The 18,441-nt window shown below is 39.1% G+C and overlaps 1 protein-coding gene across 13 annotated transcripts in view; it reads left to right on the top strand.

Annotated features, from left to right (window-relative positions):
• The window catches only part of LOC108712767 (AP2-associated protein kinase 1), an 82,513-nt gene that overhangs the window by 31,168 nt on the left and 32,904 nt on the right, over positions 1 to 18,441 (top strand). For all 13 annotated transcript variants that reach the window (XM_018255174.2, XM_041588162.1, XM_018255175.2 and 10 more), the window contains exons 5-13: positions 6,467 to 6,588; positions 8,581 to 8,662; positions 11,498 to 11,630; positions 13,934 to 14,037; positions 14,628 to 14,707; positions 14,875 to 15,029; positions 15,650 to 15,930; positions 16,121 to 16,324; positions 17,575 to 17,822. In XM_018255174.2, the coding sequence (XP_018110663.1) occupies positions 6,467 to 6,588; positions 8,581 to 8,662; positions 11,498 to 11,630; positions 13,934 to 14,037; positions 14,628 to 14,707; positions 14,875 to 15,029; positions 15,650 to 15,930; positions 16,121 to 16,324; positions 17,575 to 17,822 (1,409 nt within the window). The remainder of the gene's footprint in view (positions 1 to 6,466; positions 6,589 to 8,580; positions 8,663 to 11,497; positions 11,631 to 13,933; positions 14,038 to 14,627; positions 14,708 to 14,874; positions 15,030 to 15,649; positions 15,931 to 16,120; positions 16,325 to 17,574; positions 17,823 to 18,441) is intronic.

The raw sequence follows: 18,441 nt of genomic DNA, 5'->3' as shown, positions 1-18,441 counted from the left end.
CAGGCCATGCATTATTTAGACACAAGGTAATAATGCAATAGAAGGTCTAAGAGGAGTTTACAAGGAAGGTTGTGAGCCAAAAGCCAGAAGAAAATAATATCTTAACATAGTACACTGAATATCTTCTTGCATAAAAGAAGTACAAAGAAACTATGATATAAAGTACAAGTTTGGGATCTGTTATTGAGAATGCTTGGGACCTAGGGTTTTCTGGATTAGGGTTTTTTTTCCATAGTTTGGATATCCATACCATATGTCTACCATGAATTAAACCTGATAGATTGTGTTGCCTCCATTAAGGATTTATTATACAGTTATAGGATATGTTATCCAGAAACCTATTATCCATAAAGCTCAGAATTACGGAAAGGCCGTCTCCCATAGACTTCATTATAATCAAATAATCCAGATTCTTAAAATTGATTTCTTTTTTCCCTGTAATAATAAAACCGTAGCTTGTTCTTGATCCAAACTAAAATATAATTGATCCTTATTGGAATCAAAAGCAGCCTATTGGGTTTATTTAATGTTTAAATGATTTTCTAGTAGACTTAAAGTATGAAGATTACAGAAAGATCCATTATCTGGACAACCCCAGGTTTCCGAGCATTCTGGATAACAGGTCCCATACTTGTATCTTAGTTGGGATCAAATACAAGGTATTGTTTTATTATCACAAAAAGAAAACGTTTTTTAAAAAAAACAAATTTGATTTAACTGTAGTCTATGGGAGATGGCCAATCCGTTATATGGACCTTTCTGGAAAACTGATCCCATACCTGTATAACAGAAAATGAAGTCACATCAATAATTGGGGTTACTGAGAGAAAGGACAACACTGCAGTGCTAGCTGCTGAAACTCGTGCTTTTATTCCACAACATGTTTCGGGCCCCAAGGCCCTTTATCAAGTGTAGCGTGAACATAGTGAGGTACATACATTTATACAATACATGATAAAAAACGTATTAACTGTACCGCCCATTTTTTGGGGGGTAGTGCAAGTGAGGCGTCTCTTTGGATTTCCATTGGTTCAAGTGAGGGGCGTGGATTAACCCTGTATGGGTATAGAATCAAGTCCATTGGTGAGAATTAAAATAACAAGTCCATTGGTGAGAAATTAAAATAACAGGTACTGCCAATGTCTGGCCTGCCTGTGTTACACCTGTAAAGAAACCTCACTAAGATTTATATAATGAGATATAATCTCTTAACCTTATACATAACTCAATCACTATATATAAATATATATAATTGCCCTTCTTACCGGTAGCCGTATTCTATTTATCCTTATAGGCAATATAGTTATCTGTGGAAAAGGAACAGTAATAGATTTAGTATTCTGGAAAGATAAATGTCAAACACTGATTATAATACATTGTTGCAATAAAGTTTCACTAAAGTGATTACAAGTAGCATTTTACACTGCAACTGTCATTCATGCCTAGAGGCTGTAATGTATCGAGTCTTTTTATCCAAAAAGTCTCTCTCTGTGAGAGATATTGTTTCATATCCCCGCCCCTTTGTGGTGTCTGAATGACTTCTAGTACCATCCATTTTAATTGGGTCTGGTTGTGGTTTGCCAGATTAAAGTGTCGGGAAACTGTAGTGTCTGTAGGGGAGCCCTGTTTGTAGTTCCGTATATTGCCCCTATGCTCCTTTATTCTGGTTTTTATACTTCTGCTCGTTTGGCTGACATAACCCTTGCCACAGGGGCATTTTAATAAATAAATTACGTTTTCTGTTTCACATGTTGCATACTGTTTAATTTTTATTGGGGTACCTTGTACTGGGTGTCTCACTATTTCCCCTTTAATTATGGAGGTGCAACAAATACACCCTAAACATGCATGCGTGCCTACCTTAGGTTTGCCTAAGAACCTTTGGGTGCCTTGTCTTTTGGGTGGGAAAACCTCAGCTGGGCATAGGGTGTCCCTTATAGTTTTTCCCCTTGTATAGCTGAATAAAGGGGAAGTAGGGATTTCTTGTTTTAGTGTCCTATCTTGTAGGAGCAACGGCCAATACTTTGACATGATGCTTTCGATTTGTTTGCTTAGGGTACAGTGTTGGCTAACAAATGGTGTGCAAGTCTTGTTATTTAACCCTTTTGGTTTGTATTGTAGGAGTTCTTTTCTTTCAATCTGTGTCACTGCTTTCACACTTCTATCTATCTCTACTTTTTTATAACCCCTAGTACAAAATCTGGAGGTTAGGTCATTTATTGCTCGTGTAAAGCTGGTTTCATTTGAGGAAATCCTTTTAGCTCTTATAAATTGTCCCTTGGGGATTGCTTTAATGACTTTTTGTGGGTGAAAGCTGGTTGCCAATAATACATTGTTACGGTCTGTTTCCTTCCTATATAAGCCAGTGCTTATATTTCCGTTATCCAGACTAATTGATACGTCTAGAAAGTTTATATTTTTCCCCCCTATTTCTGTAGTAAATTTTATGGTTGGATGCGCTTTATTTGCTTTATTCACCATTTCTGTAAACTCTGTTATTGGGCCATCCCACATTATCAGTATATCATCCACAAATCTATGGTAACTGGTTATATACTTTTTATAAGGGGAATCGAGGAACACTGCTTTTTCTATCTTGTGCACAAAAATATTGGCAAATGAGGGAGCCACTGCAGCTCCCATTGACGTCCCTTGTTTTTGCCAATAGTAAGCCCCCGCATATCGAAAGTAGTTTTTCTTTAATACCATAGTTAGACAATCGATTATAAAGTAAAGGAGATGGTGTGGTATATTGGTTTCAAGGAGAGCTTCTTCTACATACCCTATTCCTTCCTCTTGTGGGATGGAGGTATAAAGGCTCTGTATATCGATACTACAGAGTTGTACTGTAGTATTCACCTTCCCCAGATCTTGCAATTTGCATAATAGATCTGTGGTATCCTTTAAGCATGTTTGGATACCAGTTGCGAGTGGTTGTAGGAAACCATCTACGAACTTCGATAGAGGTTCCAATACAGAGTCTATCCCGGATACTATTGGTCTACCTGGAGGATTAACCAATGTTTTATGTATTTTAGGTAGAATATATAGTACCGGGATACGTGGGTTTTGTTTACATAAATAATCTCTCACATGTTTTGGGATTGTGTTATTTTCACAGGCCTGAGAGGCCATAAGTTCAATTTCTTTTTTAATGATATCTGTTGGGTTTACAGGGGATTTTTCATAATGCCCTGGTGTTTCAAGTTGTCTCTGTACTTCAGTGTCGTAATCTTGTTTATTCATTACCACAATGGCTCCCCCTTTATCTGCCTTTCTTATGACTATATTGTCTTTATTTCTTAATGTTTTTAAGGCTGTTCTTTCTTTGAACGTTAAATTACATTTATTGCTTTTAGGATTTTTGTTCCATAATTGTTTTACCCCTTGGGGCCCGAAACATGTTGTGGAATAAAAGCACGAGTTTCAGCAGCTAGCACTGCAGTGTTGTCCTTTCTCTCAGTAACCCCAATTATTGATGTATACTCCTTGCACCTGAGGTGGGGGTGCACACTGAGATTGAGAGGATACTAATTTGGACTCCAGAGGCACAGTCAACCCAATTGTGTGAGAAAATGAAGTCACATTATAGAGTAGCTGCTACTTGCCTAAACATTACATAATGGTTTTGATAATTATGTCCCTTTAAACTGGCTGTTGTTGTCCTAGCAGACAAACATTGCAATAATTAATGGTGCCAGGGGAATATATGATGGAGAAAGCTGTTTAGTTTGGAAACACAGCACAGTGAAGTTCCGTTCAGTAGAGCGTTGTGCATGTCACATTTTGTGGGAAATACAATTTTATTATATATGATTTTTTTATTATTTTTTTACTCCTTCATGTAACATTTTAAGTCAGCTAATTTTTTTTTAAAATAAAGAATTCAAAGGGTGCCATGTAATTAACTAATACATGTAGATTATTGGCTTGTATAGCAACACACACTAATATGGCCAATACAGACCCATACATGCATACAGTTATTGTGATACTGCCAAAGATTGAACATAAGATCTTCAGCCAACCAGATTTAGTCTGGAAATTGGATTGTTCTGACACACTCAAATGTACCAATTTACTTAGAAATCATTCTTGCGGTGTGTGCAGATGTGTTTATTGATAAAGCTAATTCCTAAAAGGTAAATAATAATGTTATTAATGCATGCATTTTTATCCTTTCAGGAGCACATACTTTTAATGTTTAGATCCCAGCATTGCCAGTTCAGTTCTGACTGTGAACTGTATTCATCCTTTTGTCACTGCGTTGCTTGCCCATCTGTTTTACACTGATTTTTATATGTGACAGCCTTCTGTCAGTCAATATCTCCTCCTTAAGGGTAGGGACACACTGGGCGATTTGGGGAGTTTTAGTCGCCTGGCGACTAATCGCCGCGACTTTTCTCCCCGAATGCCTCCCCTCGCTCTGCGCCTGGCTAAAATGAAAAATCGCCTGCGCTAATCACACGCGGCGATTCGTTTTCCGAAATCGCCCGAAGTTGCCTCACGAGGAAACTTCGGGCGACTTCGGAAAACGAATCGCCGCGTGTGATTAGCGCAGGTGATTTTTCATTTTAGCCAGGCGCAGAGCGAGGGGAGGCATTCGGGGAGAAAAGTCGCGGCGATTAGTCGCCAGGCGACTAAAACTCCCCAAATCGCCCAGTGTGTCCCTACCCTAAAGCATTTGTTTTGCTTTGATTGTCAGCACATGAGCTGGCGGCTGTCAGTCCTGATCTTCTTTGCTGTCTCATCTCCTTTACCCAGATAATAAGTGATCAGCTTGTTATCAGCCAGAATCTGCTTCACCCCCCCCCAATTCTTTGTTTTGTTCTGATTGAGAGAATCAAATTGCAGCCTCCTTTTTTCTGTTTGTCAGTAGTATGAGCTAGCTGCTACCAGTCTGCATCTACTAACTGCTTCATTAAGAAAGCAATCCAAATTTCTCATATACAAACCCCCCTTTAAAGGAGAACTAAAGCCTAACTAAAGAAGTAGGGCAGAAATTTTGTACTTTAAGTTTTGGACTTCTGTACCAGCCCAAGGCAACCACAGCCCTTTAGCAGTAAAGATCTGTGTCTCCAAAGATGCCCCAGTCACTCCCCATCTTCTTTTCAGCTGATTCACTGCACATGCTCTGTGCTGCTGTCACTTACTGAGATTAGGGAGCCACTCACAATATACAGTACACTATGAATAGAAATGTCACAATATAAGGCTGATTATATCTAGTATAGGTCAATCTAAAAACAAGTCCAGTTGTTTTTAGATTGACCTATACTAGATATACCATGACCTGGATGAATTAAAATCTTCATAGTCATAAGGCTGATTAGTAATTAATACAGATAATTATTACATGGCAGCACAGAGACCAGTGCAACTTGCATCAGGGGGACAGGGACAGACTCACAATATACAGTACACAGAATATAAATGTTACAATATAAGGCTGATTAGTAATTACTACAGATAATTACTATATGGCAACCTCATTTTCTGCTTGATAATTTGCAACAACCCCTAAGCTCAGCTTCTCAACAGCTGCTCCGAGCCCACTGAGCATGTGAGTGTCACAGACCCTTTCCAAGATGGGGACCCCCTGTGACAAGTTTGAAGTCCTGGATCATTGCTGCTATTGACAAGCTGAAACTTTAGGCTGGTGCAATAAAGTCTTTATATAAAATATGTCCGTGTCATGCAACATCTTGCTTAGTGTTAACTCAGCAGCTTATTCCAGCATGGCACACCTACTCCCAAACAGAACTGATTTAAAGGAGAAGGAAAGGCTAACATTAAGTAAGCTTTATCAGAAAGGTTTATATAAATACTGCAGTATTCAAAGTGATGCTTTTCTTAAACACAGCATTTCTTTCCTTCCTTCTATTGTGTACACATGGGCTTTCTATATCAGACTTCCTGTTTTCAGCTTAACCCTCCATGGCTAGGGCTTGAGCATGCTCAGTTTGGCCCACTCTCCCTTTTCAGCCTTTCCTCCTCTCCTCCCTGCTGTAATCTAAGCCCAGAGCTATGAGCGAGCAGGTAGGGACTCAGGCAGGAAGTGATGTCACACCAAACTAATATGGCAGCTGCTATTCTAAACAGAGAGAGTTTCTAGAGCTGTTTACTCAGGTATGGTAAAGCGTTCTGCAGAATAAATATGGTGTTATAGCTTGCCCTATTGTGGCTAATCTATTGGCAATAAACTGCTTCAATTGCTTTCCTTCTCCTTTAAAGAGCCCACTTGCCTTTGTCTGATAATATGTGAGCAGGCTGCCATCAGCCAGAATCACAAGATGCAGACATTTCTGTGAACTACAACTCCCTGGGGATCTGGAAGATCGCTGCCATTAACCAAAACTATGTATAATTTTGTAATACCCAAAACCCCCCCACAATTTTGCAGGGTTGTGCGCCAGTTTTCTTAACACTCTTTTTCACAGGCTCTGTTTTTGTTTTTTGCACCCAGGTTGAGAACATTTTACTACACGACCGCGGTCACTACGTTTTGTGCGACTTTGGAAGCGCAACAAATAAATGCCAGAATCCACAGACGGAGGGTGTCGCTGCTGTGGAGGATGAAATTAAAAAGTAAGTTCATGCGCTATAATTTTTTTAGCAAAATTGTTCTCTTTTACAGCGGTTGTAGCTCTGTCTGTCTGGGCAGCACAATGATACTTTGGTTAGCACTGCTGCTTTACAGTGCAGAGGACTTATGTTTGATTTGACTATGATAGAGACATTTGAGTGTAAGCTCCACTGGGACAGGGTTGGATGCGATTGATGCAATATCTGTTAAGTGCTATGAAGTACGTTGGTATATAAATAAAAGGATATTAATTGAGATTTAAAATGTGCACTGTTTTGCAGTCCTGGGTATGATAACCTACCTAGGTATGATTCTAGCCAGGGCCAAGAGTTTTTATGGTCCATTACCTCTGGGTACTATGGTTTAGAGTCCTGCGTGGAACCCGTACCCGACCCGTACCCGCAACCTGCAATCCACAACCCGGATCCGCAACCCGCATTCTTACCCGCTTGGACCCGCTACCCGACCCACAAGTACCTTATCCGCGACCCGGACCCGCTGACCATCAAGAATTAGGAAGTGCTGTCATTGTAAACCGGAAGTGACATCATCAGAAGTAGTTGTGATCAGAAAAAACACTATTGAGAAAACCCGCGACCTGCAAACCCGCAGAACCACCCACCAGCGTCTATATCTGCACCCAGAACTTATACCCGCAACCCGCAGGGTACCGCGGGTACCAGACCCGCTGCAGGACTCTACTATGGTTCCCCCACAATCTAACAAGAAAATATACAGATATCCACGGAGACCGCTCATCTTCATACAAGATAGATGTCATCACTCAGCGGGCAGTCTCAGGAATTGCCATACTTCCACTATGTGTGACATGCCAATATAAAGATATGCTTCTAGAATATGTACATGATCTCTAGTTTGGCCACACATTTACACCTCCTCTCTTATAATTAAAGGAGTGGTTCACCTTTAAGTTGACTTTTAGTATATTAGAGAATAGCTAATTCTAAACAATTTCTCAATTGGCCTTTATTATTTGTTTTTGTAATTATTTGCCTTCTTCTACTGACTCTGTCCAGCTTTCAAATAGGGTACACTGACCCCTTCTAATAAAGAAATGCTATGTAAAGCTACACAAGTATTATTTTTTTCTTCTTTTTATCACACATCTTTCTATTTAGGCCCTCTCCTATTCATATTTCAGTCGCTTATTTAAATCAATGCATGGTTGTTAGGGTAATTTGGACCCTAGCAGCCAGATGGATGAAACTGCAAACTGTAGAGCTGCTGAATACGAAGCTAAATAACTTAAAAACCAGAAATAATAAAAAATGTAATCCAAATGCAAATTGTCTCAGAATATCTCTCTCTACATCATACTAAAAGTTCATTTCAAGGTGAGCAACCCCTTAAACATTTTGCACATAGACCTAGGGGAACAGACTGATTGTAAAAGCTGCAAGGTAAATAAAATGTAATTTAATTCATGTTCTAGCTGTCAAATAAAGGTGTAACTTGACATGCATCAACTTCAACCTCTAATAGTGTGAAATGTGTTGGGCCTATGGCTTAAATCCAAAAGTTGTGTTGAATTAGCATTTCACAAGGGGCAAGGGCACATTAATTGCTTTTAAACTTGTACATAACAACAAAGGTAAACATTTACAGTAATGTGTAATGGATATATCCATGTAATTTTGAGTAGAATTGTATCATCATATATACAGTACAGTAGTTGGACAAAATATAGCTAGGTGCAGGCAGTGTTTGGGGGCCTTCTGCCCCCTTTATGCTTGCGGTGTTTTCAATAATTATAATACAGTTATGGGACCTATTATCCAGATTGCTTGGGACCTGGGGTTTTCCAGATAACAGATTTTTTCGTAATATGGATCTTCATGTCCTAAGTCTACTATAAAGTCATGTAAACATGAGAACAAAATTAAACCAAGGGGTTTTTCCAAAATGACTAATGCATCTATTGATTTTAATATTAATATTGGCCCATAATTCACCAATTGTCTTCTCTGCATCAGGTACACAACTCTCTCCTACCGGGCACCAGAGATGGTCAATCTGTACAGTGACAAAATGATCACCACCAAAGCGGACATATGGGTATGTAAAATCCCTGTTTGACATCATGAATACGTAGCTGTGTTATAGAGATTGCCATTTAATGATTTAATGTCCAGGACAAAATTGCAGAGCCAGGTATTTCCAGTGCCTTAATAAGGGATAGCAAACCTTTTGGTTCTCTAGCTGAAAGGGAAACTGTCATGGGGAAAAAAATGAATCAGTTAATAGTGCTGCTCCAGCAAAATTCTGCACTGAAATCCATTACTCAAAAGAGCAAATAGATATTTTTTATATTTAATTTTGAAATCTAACATGGGACTAGACATATTGTCAGTTTCCCAGCTGCCCCCAGTTATGTGACTTGTGCTCTGATAAACTTCAGTCACTCTTTACTGCTGCACTGCAAGTTGGAGCGATATCACCCCCCCCAGCAGCCTAACAACAGAACAATGGGAAGGTAACCAAATAACCGCTCCCTAACACAAGACAACAGCTCCCTGTTAGATCTAAGAACAGCACTCAATAGTAAAATCCAGGTCCCACTGTGACACATTCAGTTACATAGGAAAAAAAACAGCAGCCTGCCAGAAAGCAGTTCCATCCTAAAGTGCGTGCTGGCTTTTTCTGAAAGCACATGACCAAGCAAAATGACCTGAGATGGCTGCCTACACACCAATGTTACAACTAAAAAAAAATACACTTGCTGGTTCAGGAATTACATTTTATATTGTAGAGTGAATTATCTGCAGTGTAAACAGTCTCATTTAGAAATAAAAACTACATGACAGAATCCCTTGATGCTGGCCCATATTGCTCATGCAGCAGATTCTGTTGTGCAAGGAAGCTTTTAATCTTATATCCGTGAGCGTCATAATCTGCTCATTCCTGTCAGAAGAACTGGTAATATTACAAATTAAATATCTCAGAGGAAGTGCTTTATTTTCCCAGTTCTGTCAGATCTGCCACTGCCAGGAGCTTGTACGTATATGTGTGTGCCGGCCGTTCTGTAAAGTGATTAATTTGCATTCTTCCTCTGAAACTGGTTTGAGTTGGTTACCACTTTCCTTAATCCCAACCTTTCTCAATCCCTGTACTTGTTAAATGTACTTGGGAAAGCCAAGAGTGCAATGGCATTACCTCCTAAACTCAGAGGACAATTTATCAAAGTCCGAATTTATCTCAATGTTTTCTGAAAACAACTCCAAACCTGAACAGGTGTTTTTCTCCTTATTTATTAATACACTTTCCAGAAAACTTTGTTATCCGGAAAAAACCCCGAAAAAAATGTGAAAGAAACGAATCGTACAAATTTTACGTATTTTCCACCAGAAAACTTATTCTGATTTTTGTGCGAAAACCACAAAATCTTTGGATCAAAATATCTTTGGGACTTATCCCATTGCACAGTCACGCAAGAAAAAATAGACTTCAGTTCCCTATCAGGTCAGCCTACCTGCTGATTGGTTCCTTTCCTACAGTGCTGAGTGCCACTGGCTCTCCCGCTCAACCTGGGAAAAGAGGCAGCAGGAAGTGGAACACATGGGTGGGACTAGTACGGTTTTTGCAGAAATTTTCAATAAATCAACCCAAAACACTTCAAGTACATTTGAGAGTATAATGCACTGGCACATTTCTTGTTTTTCACATATTATGGGCCTTCCGAATTTTTTTCTAACTAGTTTAATTAAAGGGATACTGTCATGGGAAAAACATTTTTTTTCAAAATGAATCAGTTAATAGTGCTGCTCCAGCAGAATTCAGAACTGAAATTCATTTCTCAAAAGAGCAAACAGATTTTTTTATATTCAATTTTGAAATCTGACATGGGGCTAGACATATTGTCAATTTCCCAGCTGCCCCAAGTCATGTGACTTGTGCTCTGATAAACTTCAATCACTCTTTACTGCTGTACTGCAAGTTGGAGTGATATCACCCCCTCCCCTATTCCCCCACAGCAGTCAAACAAAAGAACAATGGGAAGGTAACCAGATAGCAGCTCCCTAACACAAGATAACAGCTGCCTGGTATATCTAAGAACAACACTCAATAGTAAAAACCCATGTCCCACTGAGACGCATTCAGTTATACTGAGAAGGAAAAACAGCAGCCTGCCAGAAAGCATTTCTCTCCTAAAGTGCAGGCACAAGTCACATGACCAGGGGCAGCCTGGAAATTGACAAAATGTCTAGCCACATGTCAGATTTCAAAATTGAATATAAAAAAATCTTGTTTGCTCTTTTGAGAAATGGATTTCAGTGCAGAATTCTGCTGGAGCAGCACTATTAACTGATTCATTTTGAAAAATAATTTTTTTCCCATGACCGTATCCCTTTAAAAAAGTCCGACCAAACTAGAATCCATGATTGGAGCTTATTTATCATTAAAAAAGCACGATTTAATCGGATCGGAAAATCCGAAAAGAGTGAAAGGATTTTTGCCTGAAAAGTCAGACTTTCAGACTAATTACAGCACAGACCACAGAAAATTCCAAATAGGATAGGGACCTTTCCCATTGACTTATATACAACCTTGGTAGGTCTGCAATGCTGGATTTTTGGATTCAGACTTGGGGTATAATAAATCTTTTCCACCAAAAATGTGCATTTTATAGTTAGAAAACTTAAATTTTTTGAGTTTTTGTCATTTGGACTTCAATAAATAACCCCCTATGTCTCTCTTAAAAACAGCATGTTGTTACAAAGTAGTATTTTTTTTGTACAGCCAAGAAAGGGACACAGAACTGACTACCCCTTTTGTCCCTTAAAGATCTGCCTAGTATTCTCTCTTTCTGGGCTTGGCAACTAGAGAGTACTTAACTAGTGTAAACTATCATTGCTAACATCCGTCTTCTCTCGTGTGTGTCTCTCATTGCAGGCCTTAGGCTGCTTGTTGTACAAGCTCTGCTTCTTCACACTTCCATTTGGAGAGAGTCAGGTCTCTATCTGTGATGGGAATTTCACTATCCCGGACAACTCTCGCTACTCCCAGGACATGCACTGCCTGATCCGTAGGTGTCCATTCCCTGTGTTATGCAACTACTCTTATTTGTTGGATATAGAGCAAAAACTGTTATTCCATGTACTCACTTTGTGAATGTGAATATTACTTATTGTCGTGTGCACGGATTTTCAAGATTCATATCATGCCGCCAGTTTATGTTTTGGCTCTTACCTGAAGGTGTAATAAAGCAGTAAGTAAGTAAGTAAAGAGAAACCACAATAATATGCAGTAATTGAAAATGAGTTTTGAACTCAATTAGCTTAATAGCTCTAAGATGTGCAATCGTATTGCAATTCGCTTATCGGCTATAATTCAAAAGGCCCTTTTGGCTCTAAGGGGTACTGTCATACCGTGTTAAAAAATCTCTTTGAAATGGAGTCAGAGATTTGCATTTATAAACAGAATGTGTAATGTAAATTATTCTGCATCGAAATGGAAATGGAAGGGATTAAACATTCTAAACCATATAAACTAGAGGCAATCTTAAAGAGCATGTAAAGGCAAAAAAATAATATACCATTTTTACTTTCTTTAATGAAAAAGAAACCTATCTCCAATATACTTTTATTAAAAAATGTGTACCGTTTTTATAAGAAACCTGACTGTATGCAGTGAAATTCTCCCTTTATTTACTGCTGTGGATAGGAATTGTCAGACGGTCCCTAACTGCTGAGCAGGGAAACAATCATACTTATGAACAGCAGGGGGAGCCCCCGCCTTACTTCCCAGCCATGCAGAACTCACGCAGCTTTGTTTATGACGATCCCTAAGCAGCCCAGACCACACTGAGCATGTGCAAAATCTTAGTCTTGCAAAGATGGTTAACAAAGTTACAAGATGGTGACCCCCTGTAGCCAACTTTGAAAGCATAATTTATTTGTTTGATTAGACTTGTGGTGCAGTAAGTTCATGTTTATATTTAGTATACAAAATACAGCATTTCTAGCCTTATTCTATTTTAGACTTTACATGCCCTTTAAGGGGTGGATTTGCATGTGTATGTATATTTATACAGTACAGGGGCAGTATGGGGCTTTGCTCACAGTTTGTGGTCTCTGTGTTCTGAATAACCCTTGTGTACCATATCTTTAATGAAAATTTAATGAAATTTTAATGAAAATTTAATGAGAATTGTTGCTTTGTTTAAATGAAAACAGACATAAAGAAGTTTTATTTTTGGCTGCTGCCCGTGGGAACTCCCACCTGACAGCACTTTGCGATCAAGGCTTGGAAATGACTACCTGAAATACCCAGGGTCTGAATGAATGGATTGACAAGCTCCATTTTCACTGAGACCAGATAATTTGAGACCTGGATAACATACATGGGGTGCCACACATGCAGCTGTTTGCTCTGACTCTAACTGTGGCTATTTTGAAGCCCTTGGATTGTATAGTGCAGTCAAAGTCATGGCTTAACATTCGCTTTTTAAAGGAACAGTTCAGTGTACAAATAAAAACTGGGTAATTAGATTATATGTGCAAAATAAAAAATGTGTCTTATATAGTTAGTGAAAAATGTAATGTATAAAGGCTGGAGTGACTGGATGTGTAACAGAACAGAACACTACTTCCTGCTTTTCAACTCTCTAACTGTGCGTTAGTCAGCGACTTTAAGGGGGGCCAAATGGAACATAACTATTCAGTGAGTTTGCAATTGATCCTCAGCATTCAGCTCAGATTCAAAAGCAACAGTTATGATCCATGTGCCCCCCCTCAAGTCACTGATTGGTTACTGCCTGGTAACCAATCAGTGGAAACCAAGAGAGCTGCAAAGCAGGAAGTAGTGTTCTGGCTATTATGTTAGACATCCAGTCACTCCAGCCTTTATACATTATATTTTTCTCTAACTATATTAGAATTTTTTTTTATTTTGCACATACGATCTATTTAGCCAGTTTTTATTTTTACACTGAACATATGCGCATTATCCATAACTTGTAGCAGCCCATTGGTGCATTTTAAATCCATGCTGTGTTTTATCCTGATGCTCCAAATCCTAGTGGTATACCTGACATTCTGCTCAATGAAGTAATTACAATAATCCTATACATAAGGTATGTTATATAGTTTTTAGGCTTACTCAGTGTAAGGCTTTAGAGATGCTGTTCTGTAGAATAGGGAAAGTATGTTAATATTGCCATGGTGTACAGTCAACTTTAATGTATGGTAGTCAACTTTGAAAAGAATGATGCTTTTTACAGTCTGTAATCTAACCAATGATTGTGTTTAACTAAATTCATACACACATTTACTGAATACTAAAGCACATATTATGCACTCTTTCTGATATAATTGGTCTACCCCACAGGTTACATGCTTGAGCCAGACCCTGACAAGAGACCTGATATCTACCTAGTATCCTATTTCGCCTTCAAGCTTGCAAAAAGAGAGTGCCCTGTGCAGAATGCTCATGTAGGTACCCATATCAGTCTACCAGCTTGTACCCTGTATGACTTCTGATTTTAGGCTGTGCACTAACATGTGCTTTTTTGCTGTTCATGGACTGCCTCCATCTCAACTTCCTTCAGATTCCCTGGTGGAAGTTGGATTATAAATTGATTACTTTGTTCTGTATTAGTCCCCACACATGAGAAAAACAACCCTAACCGTTACTTGCAGTGTCGGACTGGCCCTCCGGTGGGCTCAGGTGTTAGTGGGCCTCTTGCTTCTAACCATTTGGCCTATTTCATGGTCATTCCCTATTTCTTTATGGAAACAAAGAGCCTTAATAATGGATGAATAGAGTATAGTATGTAGAGAAAATAGACTAGGAGAATAAAGAGGTTCAGCGAGGAGAACAGGTATAATAGTCTGGAAAGTGGATCCTCAGCCTAAGTTTTTCTGGTGGGTCCCTGCCATCCCAGTCCAACACTGGTTACATGATATTTATTTTTATTTTGTTACGTTTCCATTGGCTGGTTGAATGTGGAAAGGTGGTGGAGCATTAGGGATTACTGTAACATTGTGTAGATATAATGCCCTTTCTTGCTCGAATTTCCCAGGATGCTGTGATTCCTGCAAAGCTTCCAGAACCTATAAAAGCTGGGGAGGCTGCTGCTAAGAAAACCCAACCGAAGGCCAGGTAATATAAGTCAGACCTGTAGCTTTAGTATATTTCAGTTATTCTGTCTCTGTAAATTTCTTTTTGAACTGTGTGTTAGTGGTGTCCTGGTCCAACGGTTGCTGAGACTTCAGCAGGCATTTTTCTTTAACTAGTGATTCTAGTGGTGTCTCTCTATTGCTGTTTAGGTTGACAGACCCTGTTCCAGCAACAGAGACATCCATAGCGCCTCGCCAGAGGCCAAAAGCTGGTCAACCTCAGCCAAACCCTGGGATGCTTCCAATTCAGCCAGCTTTAACTCCACGTAAAAGAGCCACTGTTCAGCCATCCAATCCCTCTCCAGGTAGGTTTCTGATCTGTAACATGTCAATACCTCTGATGTTTAGCAGTACATGTATGGGATCCATTGTCAGGAAACCTTTATCCAGAACTCTCTGAGGTATAAGAAGGTGTCTCCCATAGACTCGATTTCATCCAAATAACCCAAATGTTTAAAATGATTTCCATTTCCTTTGTAATAATATAATAGTACCTTTTACTTGATCCAAACTAAGATATAATTAATCCTTATTGGAAGCAAAACCATCCTATTGGGTCTATTTAACATTTTCATGATTTTCTAGTAGACTTAAAGTATAAAGATCCAAATTACATAAAGATCCATTATCCTCTTCAGCCAGATATCGATCAGGGAAGCCTGTCGGAGGGCCCCATAAACTGCCCAATAAGCTACTTACTTAATCTGTCGGCATCTTATATCGGCCCGTGCATGTACTTGAGGCTTAATGCCTCACTACTGAGTTCACTTGAAATCTACGACACCGTTGTTTCAATGCAGGGTGTAACAATACACATCCTCCCATTCTTGCTCATGTACAAGGTTCAGTATATGAAATATGGCATTTTAGCCCTATTAATTTTTAGAGTTTAGTAACATGGTTGGTGTTTGCCTTGTCTTTCTAGTTGCACCAGTAAGTGTCCAGTCCCCTAACCCTGCAGCAGTGGCACCTGTCGTAAGACCAGCGGTACAGCCCCAGCCTCAGCCAAAAGCAGCACAGCCCACGGCACAGGTTTCCACACCTGTAACCTCAACTCCACAGCCGGCTACTCCACAAGCTGCTGTACAATCTGCACTGACCCAGCAACAGCAGCAGCTGTATTTAAAACAGCAACTTATGCAACAGCAACAGGCAGCAGCATATTATCAACAACAACAGCAGCAGCAAATGCTGCAAGCTCAACAGGTAAGTGTTTTATATTTACCATATTTATAATATTTACGATATTGTATTGTATTTTTTATACTAGATTGTGCATACTAGTAGCACCCAAGTTTTATTTTGACTAGTGAGGGTGAAACGGATAAATGACCCATTTTATGTCTGCATAAATGAGCACTCTGCTGGTACTTACTTCTGTTTTTCTTAACTGTAGATTCAGGCCATGCAACAGCAGCAGATGCTTCAGGCCTATTACTTGCAGCAGCAACAACAACAACAGCTATTGGCACAACATGCCGCTATGCAACAGAAAGTGGCAACACCTAAACCGTCGTCTCTACCAAGTCAGCCACAAGTCATACCAGCTGCTCTCCAGCCACTTGCTGCTGCCCAGCCCCCTGCAGTTCAGGAACAAGGGGTGAGTGTCTTGATTAAATCTGTGTTGCATTAGCAAACCAAAAGTTTCTGGTATTCCTGGTAATAAAAGTTTACATTTAAAATGGGGTTATGTTCCAGGAGCAAGTGATAGCAACCTTTGGTGTGTGCTGAAATTATATAAAAATATGCAAATGGGGAAAAAAGGGTATTGGTACTGGCCTTTTCCACCGCCAGTTGCACAGATACTAAAGAAAAAATGATTTCCATTACCTGTGAGTCAAAATGGGATGTTCCCAGATTTATTGAGGTGCTTTTGACACCAGGGTTACAATCAAACGTTTCGGGACAATGACTGCCCTTCTTCAAGTGATGTGATGTGCTGAAATGAATCTTTCTAAAAATAATCGTGTGTGTGTGTGCTTGTTTCCTTTAACAGAACAAATGCATATTTCTTTTAAAGCATTTTTAGTGCCTTAACATTTTTTAATTAAAGTGCCAAGTTGCAGAGGAATGCTCAGGTTTTCGTATTTGTCGCCACTATAATAAAGGACCAGTAACATCAATTTTTTTTTTTTTTTTTAAAAAAACGTTTAAATCATGAAGTCTTTATTAAGAAATAACTTACCGAAACTCCGCTTGCACTCCTCTTCAGAAAAGGCGATCCGGCGACGATCCATCATGCGCGCTTGATTTCTCTTCCCTGGCTATCTTCTATAAGCAAGGATCGTCGATATGAATTTTAGTGCCATAACATTTTTTAATGACTTTAAAGTGCCAAGTTGCAGAGGAATGCTCAGGTTTTCATATTTGTTGCCACTACATTAAAGGACCAGTAACCAATTTTTTTTTTTTTTTAATTCGTTAGTATAGAACAAAAAAAAAAACCACAAGGACAAATTAAACTTTTAAATCGCTAAGTCTTTATTAAGAAATAACTTACCGAAACTCTGCTTGTACTCCTCTTCAGAAAAGGCGACACAGCAATGATCCATCATGCGGCGCTCGATTTCTCCTCCCTGGCTATCTCCTATAGGGAAGGCACGGAGGAGAAATCGAGCGCCGCATGATGGATCGTCGATGTGTCGCCTTTTCTGAAGAGGAGCGCAAGCAGAGTTTTGGTAAGTTATTTCTTAATAAAGACTTAGCGATTTAAAAGTTTAATTTGTCTTTGTGGGTTTTTTTTGTTTTTTTAAAAAAAAAATTGATGTAACTGATCCTTTAAGATAATGCAATCGTAGATCAATGAATACAATGTGTTATAATGCATCTGCTTACCTCAAATAATTACAGCTGCCAGCTCCACTTAAGACCCCACAGAAGCCCCAGCCACCTATAGCACCTCCATCTTCTGCACCACCCACAGCAGCAGGGCAGAAACTGGGATCCCTTACCCCTCCTTCATCCCCAAAGACCCAAAAAGGTGGGCACAGAAGGATACTAAGTGATGTCACGCATAGTGCAGTTTTTGGTGTCCCAGCCAGTAAATCTACCCAGCTTCTTCAGGCTGCAGCAGCTGAAGCAAACCTCAACAAATCCAAGTGAGTATGTTAAAACAAAATGCTTATGCACTTATTTATATAGAAAATATAGTAAATATTGGTAACTCTTAGTATGTTCTACAATGGCCAATTCTAAGCAACTTTTCAATTGGTTTTCATTATTTTTTTAGTTTTATAGTTATTTGCCTGTTTTTTTTCCGAGTCTTTGCAGCTTTCAAATGGGCGTCGCTGACCCCTTATAAAAAAACAAATGCTCTGTAAGGCTACACATTTATTTTTATTGCTACTTTTTAATACTCATTTTTCTATTCAGTCCTCTCCTATTTATATGGCAGTCTCTTGTTCAAATCAATGCATGGTTGCTTGGGGAAATTGCATCCTAGCAACCAGATTGCTGAAATTACAAATTGGAGAGCTGCTGAATAAAAAGCTAAATAACGCAAAAAGCTTAAATAATAAAACATGATACATCATACTAAAAGTTATCTCAAAGGTGAACAACCCCTTTAAGCATGGTTGTTACTGGTATGGGACCTATTATCCAGAATCCTTGAAATCAAATTTGTCTAAACATTAAATCAATCCAATGGGAGTGTTTTGCCTTCAATAAGGATTAATAAATATTTGGTCTATTTGGATAAAATGGGAGTCTATGGGA

Source organism: Xenopus laevis, chromosome 3S (genome assembly GCF_017654675.1).
Source record: "Xenopus laevis strain J_2021 chromosome 3S, Xenopus_laevis_v10.1, whole genome shotgun sequence".
Classification (NCBI taxonomy): Eukaryota; Metazoa; Chordata; class Amphibia; order Anura; family Pipidae; genus Xenopus; species Xenopus laevis.
This window is presented reverse-complemented; position numbering and strand designations above follow the sequence as displayed.